Source organism: Protopterus annectens, chromosome 3.part0 (genome assembly GCF_019279795.1).
Source record: "Protopterus annectens isolate FY-2018-M chromosome 3.part0, PAN1.0, whole genome shotgun sequence".
In the NCBI taxonomy this organism is placed as follows: Eukaryota; Metazoa; Chordata; order Ceratodontiformes; family Protopteridae; genus Protopterus; species Protopterus annectens.
Window position 1 is genome coordinate 601,118,809 of NC_056731.1, and position 18,955 is coordinate 601,137,763.

The 18,955-nt window shown below is 43.0% G+C and overlaps 1 protein-coding gene across 3 annotated transcripts in view; it reads left to right on the plus strand.

Moving 5' to 3' along the window:
* Positions 1–18,955, plus strand: part of ITGA9 (integrin subunit alpha 9) — a 5,160,704-nt gene that overhangs the window by 3,213,218 nt on the left and 1,928,531 nt on the right. For 2 of the 3 annotated variants that reach the window (XM_044065011.1, XM_044065009.1), the window contains exon 21: positions 4,450–4,539. The exons of the other annotated variant lie outside the window; for it this stretch is intronic. In XM_044065011.1, coding sequence (XP_043920946.1) covers positions 4,450–4,539 — 90 coding nt within the window. The remainder of the gene's footprint in view (positions 1–4,449; positions 4,540–18,955) is intronic. 3 annotated transcript variants of the gene reach the window in all.

Here is an 18,955-nt window from a genome sequence, read left to right on the forward strand (position 1 = left end):
AACATTCCTGGGTGCAAGCTTGAATACAACTGCCCAGATGGCTTTCCTCACACCAGACAAACAAAGGCAACTGACTATTTACTTCAAACAGATGGCAACAAAAACCCAGTTATCTGCAAGACAAATTCTGCAGGCTTTGGGGTTCATGGCATCCTGCATTCTACTGATTCCATATGCAAGACTGCATATGAAGAAACTACAGTGGTACCTAAAATGTTTATGGAGTCAACATTGTCACAGTCTGGAAACAATGATTCCTCTCATTCCCTGCCTACAACAGGAGTTTCTTTGGTGGGTAGAGGCATGTCACAAAAACATGGGATGGTCCTTCACTCTACCCACTGCCAGACAAACCTTAACTACAGACTCATCAGACTATGCATGGGGGGCCCACCTGGCGGGAAGATGCATTCAGGGCATATGGACCCCAAAACAAATGTATCTGCATATCAACCAAAAAGAGATGTTAGATGTTCAAAATGCCCTGACAGCCTTCAAGGACTTACTTCATCCAGGACAACTACTGATGAAGATGGACAATACCACGGTTATGTGGTACATAAGCAAGCAGGGGGGCACACACTCATACCCCCTTTGCAGACTAGCCATGGCATTGTGGGACACAGCCTTGACTTACCAAGTACATCTTCAAGCTCAATTCCTGCCAGGAAAGCAAAATACTCTGGCAGACGACTTAAGCAGAAACCTTATGGACCCTCATGAGTGGAAACTGGATCCGCAAGTCTTCAGCATGGTAACAAAGGAATGGGGGAGCTCAAACATAGACCTATTTGCCTCTCCTCAGAATTATCAACTGGACAAATTCTGCACAAGGACGTATCACAGACAAGCATGGAAAGTGGATGCCCTATCCTTCAGTTGGAATAACCTATCAGTTTACGCCTTTCCTCCTCTGCCTTTTCTTCCCAAGGTCCTACTAAATGTCAGACAAGAAAAAACAAAAATGATACTAATTGCCCCGCCAACACTGGTATCCAATCCTAAGGAATATGTCTCAATTCCCAGCTTGGTACTTGCCTCAAATACCTCACTTACTGTCTCAGCAAAACAATCAGATCCTGCACAATCAGCTCCAAACACTGAACCTGGCTGATCATGTAGTTATTCAAATAACACCTCTCAGTAAATCTGTGATGGATGTCATTTTGGAAGCCAGAAGGCCTAGTACTAGAAAATCTTATGCTGATAAATGGAAGAGATTCTGTGCTTGGAACCAAGCACAAGGAACTGACACAGCAGAGCCAAATATTCCTCAGATTTTACAATACTTGACTGAGATGCTTGACAAAGGCCTATCTTTTTTCATCAATAAAAATCCATGCCTCTGCCATCTTGGCTCATTACAACACAGAGCCACCGATCTTTGCTCATCCTTTGCTAAAACAGTATCTTAGAGGGGCCACAAATTTGAGGTCTCCCAGAAGATCACCAATTCCTGCATGGGACCTCAATTTTTGTGTTGGAAAAGCTCACCCTGCCTCCATTTGAGCCAGCTGCTACTGCAGATATAACGTTTTTATCATGGAAAACAGCTTTGCTCCTGGCAATTACTTCAGCAAGAAGGGTTTCAGAGCTACAGGCCCTCATGGCTGTGGAGCCTTTTATCATATTTTACCCAGACAGGGTGTCCCTTAGGACCAATCCTTCCATTATGACTAAGGTGGTCTCCAGTGTGGCTCTTATCCAAACTATTCATCTGCCAAATTTTTATCCAAATCCGCAGAACAAGAGGGAGAAGATTCTGCATTCCTTGGACGTGCACAGACAACTAAGATTCTACTTGAGCAGGACTAAAGCTCTAAGAAAAACTGAGCAGCTACTGGTGACATTTGCTGCAGGATCGGAGGGAAAGGCTATTTCAAAGCAGACTATTTCAAAGTGGATAAGCCACATTCATTTCTGCTATTTACATCATGGTAAACTGGTGCCCAAGGGCAATAGGTCTCATTCCACCAGGGCTGTAGCTACATCAGCAGCTTTTCTCAGAGGGGTACCAACCAAAGACATTCTCGAAGCTACTACTTGGAGTTCTGTTCTTACTTTTACAAAGCATTATCATTTGCCTCTCTTCTCTAAGTCCAGGGCAGGCTTTGCCACTGCAGTTCTGCAGGGCCTCATAGCCGCCCCTAATGCTGTTTAGCTCTAGCCTCCCATACATAGCTTTGCGATTCTACCCAAATGTAATGACTGCAATAGTGAAACATGAAGAACATAGTACAGTTGTGTACACTTACCATAAATGTAGATGTTCGAGTGTATTCACTGTTGCAGTCCAGGTTACCCACCTTCACTATATTCTACAGCCTTTGTGGTGTATTTGCTTTTAGATGAAGGTAAAGTTTATGTTGTTGCATGTATATATAGTTTATGTATTCTTATATATATATTTTTTTCTCCCCATTTGGGAGGCACCTGACATCTGGGGCAAGTAAAACTAAAGAAAATGGCGTCGGCTGCCTGTTTTATACCTCTGACAACCTGACATCATGGAAGAAGAGACAGCAACTGACGCAGGACACAAGACTTTGGAATTCAGGCTGACTGAGGGCAACCTGCCAGCAGATTACCCAAATGTAATGACTGCAACAGTAAATACACTCGAACATCTACATTTATGGTAAGTGTACACAACTGTACTTTTTGTGACATGCATTTCTCTGGTTTTGTACTAGTATGACATTAGTAATGTCCATGCAGTGCATGATTTTGTACTAGTATGACATTAGTAATGTGCATGCAGTGTGTGATTTTGTACTAATATTGCATTAGTAATGTCCATGCAGTGCATGATTTTGTACTAGTTTGTCATTAGTTATGTACATGCAGTGCGTGAAGAGTGAGTAAACTTTGCCTGGTGGAAGTGTAATACCAGTATGTCTGCTAGCCCTGGTAAGAATGTTATCATGAAGTTAAAGTTTGCTTTTCATCTCTGCCTCTCAGTATGCAGGCCTTTGTTAAGCAATACATGCCAAACAGATTATCAGATATTTTTTTTGTGTGTTTTATTTAAGATTATCAGATATTTGATCAGTTTTAAAACACTTGGTAACCCTTTGGCTGATCAGTTCACTGACCTTTATTGTGCTAATTTTAAGGGATATAAGCTACCATTTCAAACAAGTTTTCTTGTTACAAACAGAAAGTATGCTATCATTAGATAGACCATTACTAAAAGCAGTTTTATTGTAAACTATGGCACAAGATGTGTTGGTCTTTATGACATAATGACCAAATGGAGTTGTTTGATTTGTAGTAATGATTAATGGTTGGAATTTCTGGGCTGTTCCTGTTTTACTGCATTTTCTTTTAATATTCCTCTATGAAGGGTATTCTAAAGTGCACTGTTAGAGCTATGTCTTTTTTTTAAATATATGTGTGTTTGGTTCAACAGCCATGAGTGTTTTTGTATAAGGACATATTTTTTTCCAGCCATTTTGCAGTTCATATGCAATATCTGCACAATATGTATTTTTTGATTATGATATTCTTAATATTTTAAGTGTCTAAAAAAGTGAGTTTTTGAATTGGCTAAAATAGCTATACAAGTCACATTTTATTGAAAAGCAGTGAACAATAAGGGAGGATCACATGGCAGGGGATTGTATCTCCTTACCACCACAGTGTAGTGACCCAATTCTGACTTTATTAAAAGCAGGATTTGTCCTCTGCATTAAGGGTGGCTTTACCGCCACAAAGAATAATAACTTTTTGCAGCTGTGTGGAGTTTTGATAACCTTAACAAATGTCTGATCATTTTGTTATCATACAGTAAGCAGCAACATGCCTTAAAGATTATCCATGAGCAGAGCAGATGCACTCGTTTATGTATTCTGGATTTGGGAAAGGGAGGACAACTAATCTAAAGGCTGGAAATCAGAAGGATTTAAAGCCATAATTTAAGTATAGTTGGTGTGTATGTGATTTATAGGTTTCTGATACCTTTTCTGTGAAGTTTAATGCAATTAGTAAAAGTGCATTTCTGGGTCAGTAAAAAAAAATGCCAGTATGCCCAGGTTAACAGTGGTCTTGTGAGGTAGGAAGAAAAATATACTGCAAAATACAAGTAGAACATAAGAGATGATTGTATTATATTACGTGCTATTGTTCTGGAGGATCTGCACTGTGTTCCATTTCTGACTGTCATGGTAACAAAATAAGTTTCTCAAAAAAGTTTCTTTTTATTTGCATCTCTGTTTTATTCTGAGAGATTTTACACTAAATTATATGACACCTAAAACCTACATTATAAAATGGGTTTTATTTCAAGTGCAGTTAGTGTGATACAGGGTATGAGTCACAAACTGTTATTTGTCTTTTTGAAAAAGGTGTGTATGTGTGTGTGTTTGCTCAAGACAGCTCATTGCTATGTTTAGTGATAACTAACTACTTATTTCAATTTCTGTGTGTGTTTTAATTTTCCTCCCACAGTGGAAACTTGGAGCGCTCCGACTCTTTACTTGACAACCAGCTACTTTTATCAGTGCCTTTGGTACATGAAGTGGACAGTATAATCACAGGGTAAGTATGGATGAGTTATTTAACTGTGCAGAAGAAAACGAAAACCTGACATGAACTAATGAGATAAAATGGTGTGGTGCACCATCACTTAAGTTACTTCTAGCTTGTTTCTCCTCACCACTGAAATGGCAATAGTGTATGTGTACATTTCAGTTGACGGAAGTACATAATGTATATATTTACTGAGGCCCTAGTGTCTTGGGTATAAATGATCCTTTCATGATGAGAGGTACAGCAATACATTTTTAAGTGACATATCAGTGGTACCAATTTCATTTAGAAGATTTCAACACCAGGATGTAGGCTCTTACATACTTATTAATTTAGGCGAGTAGAGTAGACATGAAGGCTCATTTTCATCAGTTATAGTAGAAATATAAAATAAAATGCAAGTATAAATTCAAAGTGCACCATACGTTAGCATTTTATTAGGTAAAATTAATTATATGAGGCAATTTGGTGTAATGCCCTCATCAATATATATAAGAAAAAATATAGCATGGTGTAACATAGCATGATGATGGCACTGGAAAAGCGTGGAGGATGGTACCAATAGCATATTGTAACATAGCATGATGATGGCACTGGGAGAGCCTTGAGGATGATACCAGTAGCATAGTGTAGCATAACAGGATGATGACAGTGGGATAGCCTGGAGAATGGTACCAGTAACATTGTGTAACATAGCATGATGGCACTGGGAGAACCTGGATTATGGTACCAGTAGCATATAGTGTAACATAGCACAATGATGGCACTGGGAGAACGTGGATGATGGTAGCAACAGCATATAGTGTAACATAGCATGATGATGGCATTGGGAGAGCCTTGTGGGTGGTCTCAATAACATATAGTGTAACATAGCATTATGACGGCACTGGGAGAGTCTGGAGGATGGTACCAATATTATAGTGTAACACAGCATGATTATGGCACTGGGAGAACCTGGAGAATGGTACCAATAGCATATAGTGTAACATAGCATGATGATGGCACTGGTAGAGCCTGGAGGATGGTACCAAAAGCATAGTGTAGCATAGCAGGGTGATGGCACTGGGAGAGCCTGGAGGATGGTACCAGTGGCATAGTGTAACATGGCATGATGATGGAACTGGGAGAGCCTGAAGGATGGTACCAATAGTATAGTGTAACAAGGCCTGATGATGGCACTGGGAGAGCCTGGAGGATGGTAATAACAGAACACAGTTTAACATAGCATGATGCTGGCACTGGGAGAGGCTTGAGGATGGTACCAATAGCATAGTGTAACAGAAAATAATGATGGGACTGTGAGACCCTGGAGGATGGTACTGATAGCATATAGTGTAACATAGCATGATGATGGCACTGGGAGGGTGTGGTCGATGGAATCAAAAGCATGTACTGTAGCATAGCATAATGATGGCAGTGGGAGGGTCTGGAGGATGCTAATAATAGCATATAGTGTAACACAGCATGATGATGACATTGTGAGAGTGTGGAGGATGGTCCCAATAGCATATAGTGTAACATAGCATGATGATGGCACTGGGAGAGACTGGAGGATGGTACCAATAGCATATAATGTAACATAGCGTGATGAAGAACCTGGAAAATAGTACCAATAGCATAGTGTAACATAGCATGATGATGGCACTGGGACAGCCTGCACGAAGGTACCAATAACATATAGTGTAACATAGCATGATGATGGCATTGGGACAACCTGGAGGATGGTACCAGTAGCATAGTGTAGCATAGCATTATGATGGCAGTGGGAGAGCCTGGAGGATGGTACCAATAGCATATAGTGTAATATAGTATGATGATGGCACTAGTAGAGCTGGGATGATAGTAGAAATAACATATAATGCAACATAGCATGATGATGGTACTGGGATAGCATGGAGAATGGTACCAGTAGTATAGTGTAGCATAGCATGAAGATGGCACTGGGAGATCCTAGAGGATCTTACCAATAGCATAGTGTAACATAGCATGATGATTTCACTGGGAGAGCCTGGAGGATGGCACCAATAGCAGATACTGTAACATGGCATGATGATGGCACTGGGAGAGTTGGGAGCATGGTAGTAATAGCATATAATGTAACATAGCATGATGATGGCACTGTGAGAGCGTGGAGGATGGTAACAATACATAGTGTAACATAACCTGATGATGGCTCTGGGAGAGCCTGGAGGATGGTAGTAATAGGATACAATGTAACATAGCATTATGGTGGCAATGGAAGAGTCTGAAGGATGGTAGCAGTAGCATATAGTATAATATAGCATGATGATGGCACTGGGAGAGCCTGAAGAATGGTATCAATTGCATACAGTGTAACATAGCATGATGATGACACTTGGAGAACCTGGAAGATGGTACAGATAGCATAGTGTAACATAGCATGATGATGGCACTGGGACTCCCTGGAGGATGGTACCAGTAGCATAGCATAGCATTATGATGGCACTGGGAGACCCCGAAGGATGGTTCCAGTAGCATAGCTTTATGATGGCATTGGGAGACCCTGGAGGATGGTACCAATAGCATAGTGTAACATAACCTGATGATGGCTCTGGGAGAGCCTGGAGGATGGTAGTAATAGGATACAATGTAGCATACCATTATGATGGCACTGGGAGAGTCTTCAGTAGCATAGCGTAACATAGAAAGATGATGGGAGTGTGATAGCCTTTTGGATGGTACCCATACTATATCGTGTAACATAGCATGATGATAGCACTGAGAGATCCTGGATTATAGTACCAATAGCATATAGTGTAACATAGCATGATGATGACACTGAGAGGGGGTGGCGGATGGTCTCAATACCATATAGTGTAGCATAGCATGATGCTGGCAATTGGAGGGCCTGGAGGATGGTACTAACAGCCTATATTGTAACATAGCATGATGGTGGCACTGTGAGAGCTTGGAGGATGGTATCAATAGCATAGTGTAACCTAGCATCATGATGGCACCGGGAGAGCCTGGAGCATGGTACCAATAGCATATAGTGTAATATAGCATGATGATGACACTGGGAGAGCTTAGAAGATGGGACAGACAGCATATAGTGTGACATGCCATGATGATGGCACTGTGACACCCGGGAGGATTGTACCAATAGCATAATGTAGCATAACATGATGATGGCACTGGGAGATCCTGGAGGAAGGTACCAATAGCATATAGTGTAAGATAGCAAGATGATGGCACTGGGAGAGCCTGGAGGATGGTACCAATAGAATATAGTGTAACATAGAATTAAGATAGCACTTTGAGAGTCTGGAGGATGGTAGCAATACCATATAGTGTAACATAGCATGATTATGGCACTGGGAGAGACTAGAGGATGGTACCAATAGGATATAGTGTAGCATAGCATGATGATGGTACTGAGAGGGCTTGGAGGATGGTAACAATAGCATAGTGTAGCATAGCATGATCATGGCACTGTGAGGTCTTGGAAGATGGTACGAATACTATACTGTAATATGGCATAATGATGGCACAGGGAGACACTGGAGGATGGAACTAATAGCATATAGTTTAACAGTATGATACTGGCAATGGTAAAGCCTGTAGGATGGTACCTGTAAGATAATGTAACATAGCAGGATGATGGCACTGGGAGAACTTGGAGGATAATAACCATAGCATATAGTGTAATATAGCATGATGATAGTACTGTGAGAGCCTGGAGGATGGTACCAATAGGATAGTGTAGTATAGCATGATGATGGCACTGGGAGAGCCTGGGGAAGGGACCAATAGCATATAGTGTAGCACAGCATGGTGATGGCTCTGGGAGATGGTACTAGTAGCATATGGTGTAACATAGCATGATGATGGCACTAGGAGAGGCTGGAGGACAGTTCCAGTAGGATAATGTAACATAGCAGGATGATGGCACTGCAAGAGCCTGGAGGATGGTAGCAATAACATATAGTGTAACATAGCATGATGGTGGCATTGGGAGAGCCTGTAGGATGGTACCAGTAGGATAATGTAACATAGGAGGATGATGGCATGGGGAGAGCCTGGAGGATGGTACCAGTAGCATATAATGTAATGTAGCATGATGACGGCACTGGGAGAGCCTGGGGAAGGGACCAATAGCATATAGCATCCTCTCCTACATTTGACACCATCCCCCACTCTGGAATTATAGATAAACTCACTAAACTAGGTATAAATCCCTATGTCACAGGATGGGTTGCCAACTGGCTCTCTGACAGAACCCACACTGTGAAAGTAGCAAACTCCAAATCCAACTTCAGACCAGTGACAAGTGGAGTACCACAAGGTTTAGTCCTAGGTCCTCTCCTGTTTGGCATCTACTTCTCTGAAGTACAGGCTAACACAGAAGGTCTTTGGCTAACAAAGTTTGCAGATGTCTGCAAACTAGGAGCCATAATCAGAACTCCTAACGATGTGGACATCCTACAAAAGAGCCTCACTGAGACAGATGCCTGATGTCAAAGCCATGGCCTCAAGCTCAATGCCAAAAAGTGCATTGTCATCCCTTTTGGTAAAAACTCTGTACCCATGAACTACTACATAGGCGGTAGTCTACTTAACACCAAAAGTGTGATAAGAGACCTTGGGACACAGGTGGACAGTAGTCTCTCTTTGATAGTCACATCCCCACAGTAGTCAGGAAAGCCTTTTACATGGCACACCTCATCAGAAAAGGTTTCTCATCCAGGAAAAAAGAGGTCATTGTTCCCATCTACTTATCACTCATTAAACCCATTATAGAGTACAATGCCCCTTTTGGTATGTACTTTACAAGACATCTACAACAACTGGACAGGACACAGAAATACCTCACAAAGAGGATTGCCAGCCTCAAACAGATGTCCTACGCAGACCGTCTCAAAAAACTCCAGCTTTACTCTGTTGCATATCACCTACTCAGAGGCGATTTCTGCCTACCATACAAAGCTATGTCAAACCCAGAACTTTTGGACATGCTCCACTTTAAGAAATCCCAATCTCTCTGAGCTACATGTTCTAGGAACCTAAACATTGTCCCCACAATAAACAGAACATGCTGGAGGGATAGATTCCTGTCACAGAGACTTCCCATACTCTGGAACAAACTACCTATCTATATCAAACAATGCTCCTCATTAGCACTCTTCAAGAAAAATCTTGATGATTGGATGGGAGGTAAGAAATTCACCCCGAGGATCACTTCTGTGGCTCTGCTTGACAGGGGCACAGGAAAATAATTTTCTTGGGTGGCAAAAGCCAGGGTACCATTTGGCTAGGATTATATAGGCCCTAGGGCCAACAGCCTACTACCTACCTATGAGCCTATAGTGTAGCATAGCATGATGATAGCACTGGGAGAGCGTGCAGAATGGTAATAGTAGCATATAGTGTAACATAGCATGATGATGTCACTGGGAGAGTCTGGAGGATGACACATAGTTTAACATAGCATGATGATGGCACTGGGAGGGCCTGGAGGTTGGTGCCAATAGCACAGTGTAGCACTGCATGGTGATGGCTCTGGGAGATCCTGGAGGATGGTACCCATAGCATATGGTGTAATATAGCGTAATGATGGAACTGCAAGAGCCTGGAGGATGGTAGCAGCAGCATATAGGTTCATAGGTTCATACTAGGCTATCTGCCCTAGGGCATTTATAAGCCTAGCCAGAATGTGTTTGGCTTTCGCCACCCATTTTAAATTTATTTTGCTATGCCCTTTTTCGAGGTTAGTATACTATGCCTCTGTCTAACAGTGACACAGAAGTGATACCCGGGGTAAACCTATGATCTCCCATCCACTCATCAAGATTCCTTTTGAAGAGAGTCAATGAGGACTCTGCCTAACCCGGACCGGGATTTTATTCCAGAGTGAAGGGAGCCTCTGGGTTATGAATCTGTCCCTCCTGCATGTCCTATTTATTTCAGTGCTGAGGTTCAAGTCTCTGGAGCGCGTAGTTCGATGGGATTTGGATTTTCTGAGGTGCAGCATGTCCATTAATTCCGGGTTGGACATGGCTTTATATGTCAGGCACAGATCACCTCTGAACAGGCGGTATGCCACTGAGTAGAGCTGGAGTTTCTTTAACCGGGCAGCATATGGCATCTGTTTGAGCCCTTTGATCCTCTTGGTGAGGTACTTTTGGGGTCTTTCCAGTTGCTGCAGGTGTCTGGTAAGGTACATCCCAAAAGGGGCATTGTACTCAATTATGGGCCTGATGAGGGATGAGTAAAGAGGCACGATGACCTCCCTGATCTAGATGTGAATCCCTTCATGATTAGGTGGGCTATATAAAATGTTTTTCTAACCACTTTGGCCACGTGGTTGTCAAATGAGAGATTGCTATCAACTTGGGTCCCCAGGTCCCTAATTACTTCTTCTGTACTTAATGGATTACCACCTATCTGGTAATTTGTGGGCACTTTGTTTTTGCCAAAGGGGATGACTATACACTTTTTGGCATTTAGCTTGAGGCCATGGCTCTGGCACCAGTTGTCTGTTTCTATGAGGCCCTTTTGGAGGATGCTTGTGTCAGCTGGAGAGTCGATTATGGCGCCCAGTTTGCAGTCATCTTCGAACTTGGTCAGAAACAGTCCTTCTGTGTTGGCCTGTACCTCCGAGAAATGTATACCGAACAAGAGAGGTCCCAGGACTGAGCCTTGTGGGACACCACTTGTAACTGGTTTGGAGTCTGACATGGCTCCAGCAATTCTAACCATGTGGGTTCTGTCCTTGAGCCAGTTTGCAATCCATCTAGTGACATAGGGGTTTATATTTAAGCTGGTGAGCTTATCTATAATGCCCGAGTGGGGTATTGTATCAAAGGCTTTTGTGAGGTCCAGGTAGGCTGTGTGGACCACCTTCCCATTGTCAGTGGCCTTGGTGACTGTTTCAAAGAAATCAACCAGGTTCAAGAGGCAGGATCTGCCCTTAACAAAGCCGAACTGGGTAGGATCCAGTGTTTGTAGGTCCCCAATATCTTTATTTATGAGGTCCATGATGATCCTTTCCATAGCTTTGCAGACCAAGCTAGTCAGGTTTATGGAGCAATAGTTTCCAGGATCCGTTGAGGCACTACCTTTATGGAGAGGGACCACTGTTGCTGTACGTCACTCTTTGGGCACATATCCTGTAGTATGGCTGAGATTGAACAGTAGTTTTATGTTTGGGTTTAGCTCTTCTTGGAGTTCATGTAGGACGCAGCCCGGGACACCGTCTGGTCCCATTGATGCTGTGTTTTTTGCTTTGGAGAGGGCGGCTCTTACCTTAGCATCTGAGATGTCAGGGGCAGCACTCTGCTGGGATAGATATCTGCCCTTTGGTGGGAGGGGAGAAGTTTGCGCTGAACCTGTCAGCTAGGATGTTGGCAATGTCTGTGGGTTCGATTGTATTTTTGTCATTTTGGACTAATTCTGAGCATATCTGGGAATTACCACCCAGGTTCCTAACATAACTAAAGAAAGCCTTGTGATTATCCTTAGTGTCCTGTGCAATTTTTCTCTCGAAGCTGGCCTTAGACAATTTTATGAGTGCCCGTAGTTTTTTGCTAATACTGATCAGTTATGCCTTCCCTTTTTGGGATTTTGCTCTATCATTTAGTAGCTTCCTCCTTCTATTGTATAGTTTGTTTATGGCTGGGGTCCACCAGTTAGGACGTCTGCCTTTGGAGGATTGGGTCTTGGGTTTATTTGGGATCGCATGATCCATGCATTCCTGAAGGTGTTCATAGAATGCGTTTATAAAGGATTCTGCGGTCTGGGCTGTATTTTCCACAGGCCCGGGGGCTTTGAAGGATTCCACCTCGGTTTTGAGGAGTGTGAAATTTGCTTTAGAGAAGTTTTTCACTGTGGTTTTCTGGGCAGGGGGTGCGGTCAGGATGTGAATATCCAGTGAGATTAGTTTATGGTCTGATCTTACCAGTGAGGAATACACTTCTGGTCTGGAGCATAGAGTCCCCATGTTGGTGATGATCAGGTCCAGTATGTTTTCCCCTCTTGTGGGAGTGGTAACACGTTGTTCCATAGCATTTGAGTTTATAAATTCTAGGAACCTTTGGGCTAGGGTGTTGGAGCTAGAGTAATGCTCCCAGTCTATGTTTGGGTAGTTGAAGTCGCCCAATATAATGGTGTTTGGAGATACCTTCATATTTTCCAGTGTTCTCAGGAAGGCCGAGTGAGGTTCCTGGGTTTGGGAGGGTGGTCTGTAGCAGGCTATAAACTGGAAGGCAGTTTTACCCACTGTTAGTTGCACATGGATAGTCTCTGATGCTTCGTGCTTTGCCACCAACCTGGAGGTGTGGGTATCTTTGATGAATATCGATACTCCCCCCCCTTTTGTGGTTCGATCCAAGTTTTGGGGCTGAAAAGCATGGTATGAGGTATAACCTGGTAGTGCTGGGGTGCTCTCGGGAGCCCTGAACCAGGTTTCTGTTACTGCACAGATATCGATATTCTCCATGCTAAGGAGAGTTTTGAGTGCATGCATCTTGAGATTTAGACTTCTGGCGTTGAGTAGCATTACTCTTAGTTTCTTATCCCTTGTGATACCTATGAAGGTGGGTTTGTCTTTTGAGCCTTGCCTAAAAAACGCACTATGGGGGTAACAAGAGCCTTTGCCAATATCCGAAAGCCCAGGGGTGACAGGTGCAAGCCATCCCTAGTGAAGTATCGTGGCTTGTCGAGCATATCATCCCAAGCTGACATGCATTGGATCCCCTTTGAATGACACCGGTACTTAAGCCAATTGTTGAAATTGATCATCTTGTCTTCATATTGTGGCATCATTCTTGGTGAGGGTAAGATGCTACTCAAGGTCAGGGTCATACCGGCCTGGGCTACATGCTCAGAGAGCTCCTCTATGTCTCTTTTCATGTAGTCCAGGGAGGTACGTCTCAGGTCATTCACACCAGCATGGACAATGACTGAGTCATATTTGTACTTGCCTTGGAGTGACCTGAGTGCTTGTGTTATGTGGCGGATCCTAGCACCCGACAGGCTGCTCACCGTGACCCTCTCCTTGTTCAGCCTGGTGAGCGGGACGTCAGTGTGCCTGACGATAGAGTCACCTATTACAAGTGTATCAGGTGTGTTGTTTAGTCTTAAGGGCTGTGACTGTTCAGCACACTGGCTTTGTGAGATATGTGTTGCACGTGTTTTGTTTTGGGGTAGCGGTTGCTTGGGTGTCTGCTTTGGAGGTCTCTGCTGCTTAGGCAGATCTTTATTTAGAGCCTCCAAGTATGTTTTTGTGTGATTAGGTGCTTGGTTTGCTGTCGTGGTAGGTCTATGTGAGACTGGAATTGTAGTGAGTGTGGTTTCCTTCTCCTCCTGACTGGTTATGCCATTACTGAGTTGAGAGAGCTTAGCCTCCAGTTTGGCTACATGGTTGCATCTCTCACATGTGTTGGAATTTGTTGGGAGGAGGAGAGGGTTGTCTGTGTACATGAGGCAGTTGTAACATTGCCTCAAGATTCCCAGATTCACCAGTTGGACCGGAGAGGAGATTGACAACTGACCTTTGGACATGCTAGAATAATATTGGGAATTCCTTTATAATTGAAAACAAGGGCCAGTGGGGAGTGAGGGTGTAGTGCTTCTAATTTTTAGTGCTGACTTATATAATTGCTTTAGTGAGCAAGTGCCAGGTAACTTAAGTGCAATGTGTTACAGGTAACTTAAATGCAAAAACGACAAACAGTAACTTTCTTTCAAGTGAAACAAGGAAATAAGTACAGTAAGCAATGCAGATATCACTAGTGATCCACAGAAGCGCTGAGAAGCTGCGTATTAGGTGGAATTAGCGTTCCAGGGGAATAACAAGCAAACAAACAACAAGCATATAAACAAAGCTAGATTCAGCAGGCCTGGATCTAGTCTATGCTACAGCAAACAAGGTGTACCAATTTCAGTAAGATACAGTTCAAATATTCAGGCACTATAAACCTTTAACCAGAAATTCCCAGCTCAGAAGGGCAGAGTCCAGCCTCTTCTCCCACAAGAGTGCAGACCACGAACCTTCTTAATGTAAAATAACTGGCCTGAAGCCCAAGTGCTTAAACCAGAACTAATACACTTTAAGAATAACAGACACTGGGCTCTCAATCAGCACTTCCCAACTTATAAGGATGAAAGCTACCTGTCCTGCCACCACAGTGCAGACCACAAACCTTCCTAATGTAAAACAACTGGTCTGAAGCCCAAGTGCTTAATCTGAAAGACTTAGAATGATAGCTACACTTTAATCAAGTTACTACCTAGCAGTAATAAATACAATTGAATACTTTTGAGAATGCCTGGATCAGTGCCCAAGTTACACAAACAACGCTAGATCCAGCAGGCCCGAATCCAGTCTATGCCACAGCAAATAAAGTGCACCAACTTCAGTAAGAAGCAGTTCAGATATGCATGCACTATAAGCCTTTAACCAGAAATTCCCAGCTCAGAAGGGCAGAGTCCAGCCACTCCTCCCACAAGAGTGCAGACCACGAACCCTCTTAATGTAAAATAACTGGCCTGAAAGCCCAAGTGCTTAAACCAGAATTAATACACTTTTAGAATAACAGACACTGAGCCCTCAATCAGCAGTTCCCAACTTAGAAGGATGTAAGCTACCTGTTCTGCCACTACAGTGCAGACCACAAACCCTCTCAGTGCAAAACAACTGGTCCGAAGCCCATGTGTTTAAACCAAAAGGCTTAGAATGGGTTACACCAAGCAGTAATAAATACACTTGAGTACTTTTAAGATGATGCAAAAGTAAAATAAAGTAGGTAGAAACACAAGTACAGTAAAAGCAGATTCATTTTTTTTTTCTGAACAAGTGCTGAGATCAAAGAAACAGATTTGAGTGCTGAAACTAGAAAACTGGCTAGTTATAAGAAAAAAAAACTAAGCTAGAAGGCTTCTCTCCAACACAGAAGGGCTTGGGGGCTCAGAAGCCTACAAATAGTCTATACCACTTAACAAGAAAGGCAGGAAACAAGCTTAAATTTTTTTTTCTGTTTCCCAGATGCTCTCTTTGTACACAGTAGGAGTGCCTGAAATCAGAATATGATCTCACTGCACTCAGTTGAGTGAGCAAATGAGATGGGCCCAGAAGGAGTATCCAAACACAAATTTACAAGAGGGGCGGGCAGTTTTAAGGCCACTAAGATTAACACCAAAACAAAAACAGGGAGGGTGGGTGAGACTAACTGAAGAGCAGAATCAAAACTTCCAGTTCAGTTAATATTCCTGCTACACAGTTAAAATCAATTTAAATACTGTATTTTTTGAAAAAAAAAGTGCAGATAAAGGTACTTAAATTCTCTTATACGTCCAGTTGAATACAACTAATTCTTAGCTGGCCAAAGCTGAGGTTTTTAAGCAGAAAATATTTCACACTGTGCCACTTAAATAGGCAAGGACAGGAAATCAAAGAATGTGGCTACCCCCACACCTGTAATTACTAGCAAATAATAAAATTCAGCAAACACTGACTAACTTCCAGTTCAGTTAATATTCCTGCAACACAGTTAAAATCAATTTAAATACTGTATTTTTTGAAAAAAAAAGTGCAGATAAAGGTACTTAAATTCTCTTATATGTCCTGTTGAATACAAGTAGTTCTTAGCCAGCCAAAGCTGAGTTTTTTTATAGTGTAACATAGCATGATGCTGGCACAGGAAGAACCTGGCGGATGGTACTAATATCAGTGTGTAACATAGCATGATGATGGCACTGGGAGAGCATGGAGTATGGTACCAATAGCATAGTGTTGCATAGCAGGATGATGGCCTGAGAGATCCTGGATAATGAGACCAAGAGGATACAGTGTAACATAGCATGATAATAGCACTGGGAGGGCATGGAGGATGGTAATAGCATGTAGTGTAGCATAGCATGATAATGGCAGTGGGAGAGACTGGGGAATAGTAACAATAGCATATAGTGTTACTTAGCATGATGATGGCACTTGGAGAGTCTGGAGGATGATACTGATAGCATATAGTTTCATGAAGCATGATGTTAGCACTAGGAGTGCCTGGAGGATGGTCCCAGTAGGCATTACATAACATAGAATGATGGTGGGACTGGGAGAGCCTGTTTGATGTTACTAATAGCATAGTGTAGCATAGCATGGTAATGGCACAGGGAGATTCTGAAGAATGGTACGAATAACATAGTGTAACATAGCATGATAATGGCACTGGGAGACCCTGGAAGATGGTACTAATAGCATATAGTGTAACTTAGCCTGGTGATAGCACAGGGAGGGCCTGGATGATGGTAGCAATAGTATATAGTGTAACATAGCATGATGATGGCACTGGAAGAGCCTAGAGGATGGTACCAGTAGTATAGTGTAACATAGCATGATGATGGCACTGGGAGAGCCTGGAGGATGGTACCTGTACTATAATGTAACATAGCATGATGATGGCACTTTGAGAGACTGGAGGATGGTACCAGCAGCATGTAGTGTAACATAGCATGATGATAGCACTGGGAGAGCCTGGAGGATGGTACTAATAGCATAGTGTAGTATAGCATGATGATGGTACTGAGATAGCCTGGGGGATGGGACCAATAGCATATAGTGTAACACAGCATGATGATGGCACTGTGAGAACTTGGAGGATGATACTGATAGCATATTGTGTAACATAGCATGATGATAGCACTAGAGAGCCTGGAGGATGGTACCCATAGCATATGGTGTAACAGTGTAATGATGGTACTGTGAGAGCCTGGAGTATGGTAGCAATAGCTTATAGTGTAACTTGGCATGATGATGGCACTGGAAGAGCTTGGAGGATGGTACCAATAGCATAGTGTAACATAGCCTAATCATGGTAGGGGGAGAGCCTGGAAGAATGTGCCAATAGGAGAGTGTAGCATGGCATTATGATGACACTGGGCGGGGAGAGCTTTGAGGATAGTGCTGTTTTACAATAGGATATTGGCACTATCCTCCAGGCTCTCCCAATGCCATCATCATGATATGTTGCACCATATGCCATTGGTACCATCCCCCAGGCTCTCCCAGTGCCATCATCATGTTAATAGCATATTGTGTAACATCGCATGATGATATCAGTGTTAGAGCTTGGAGGATGGTACCAGTAGCATAGTGTAACTTAGCATGATTTTTAGCACTGAGAGAGCCTGGAGGATGGTACCAATAGCATAATGTAACATAGCCTGATCGTGGCAGTGGGAAAGCCTGGAAGAATGTACCAATATGATAATGTAGCATGGCATGATGATGGCACTGGGAGAGTCTCGAGGATTCTACCAATAGCATATAGTGTGGCATAGCATGATGATGACACTGGGTGAGCCTGGAGGATGGTACCAGTAACATATAGTGTAAGATAGCATGAAAATATCACTTGGAGAACCTGGAGGATGGTAGCAGTAGCATATAGTATAACATAGCATGATGATGGCACTCAGAGAGCCTGGAGGATGGTACTAATAGCATAGTGTAACACAGTATGATGATGGGACTGGGAAAACCTGGAGAATGGTACCAAGAGCATATATTGTAACATAGCTTGATGATGGCACTGGCAGAGCCTGGAAAATGGTACCAATAGCATAGTGTAACACAGCATGATGATGGGACTGGGAGAACATGGAGAATGGTAACAAGAGCATATATTGTAACATAGCATGATGATGGCACTGGGAGAGCCTGGAGGATTGTGCCAAAAGCATAGTGTAACATAGCGTGATGATAGCACTGGGAGAGCCTGGAGGATGGTACCAGTAGCATATAGTGTAATATATCACGATGACAGCACTGGGAGAGCCTGGGGAAGGGAACAGTAGCATATACTGTAACATAGCATGATGATGGCTCTGGGATAGCTTGGGGAATGGTAACAATAGCATATAGTGTAACATAGCATGATGATGGCACTGGGAGAGCCTGGGGATGACACTGATGGCATGTAGTTTAACATGGCTTGATGATGGAACTGGGAGGGCCTGGAGGTTGGTGCCAATAGCATAGTGTAGCACTGCATGGTGATGGCTCTGGGAGATCCTAGAGGATGGTACCCATACATATGGCTTAACATAGTGTGATGATGGCACTGGGAGAGCCTGGAGGATGGTACCAGCAGGATAATGTAACATTGCAGCATGATGGCACTGCAAGAGCCTGGAGGATGGTAGCATTAGCATATAGTGTAACATAGCATGATGATGGCACTGGAACAGCCTGGAGGATGGTACCAATAACACAGTGTAACATAGCATGATGATGGGTCTGGGAGAGCCTGGAGGATGCTACCAGCAGGATAATGTAACATAGCAGGTTAATGGCACTTGGAGAGCCTGGTGGATGGTACCAGTAGCTTATAGTGTGACATAGCATATTGTGTAACATCGCATGATGATAGCAGTGTTAGAGCCTGAAGGATGGTACCAGTAGCTTAGT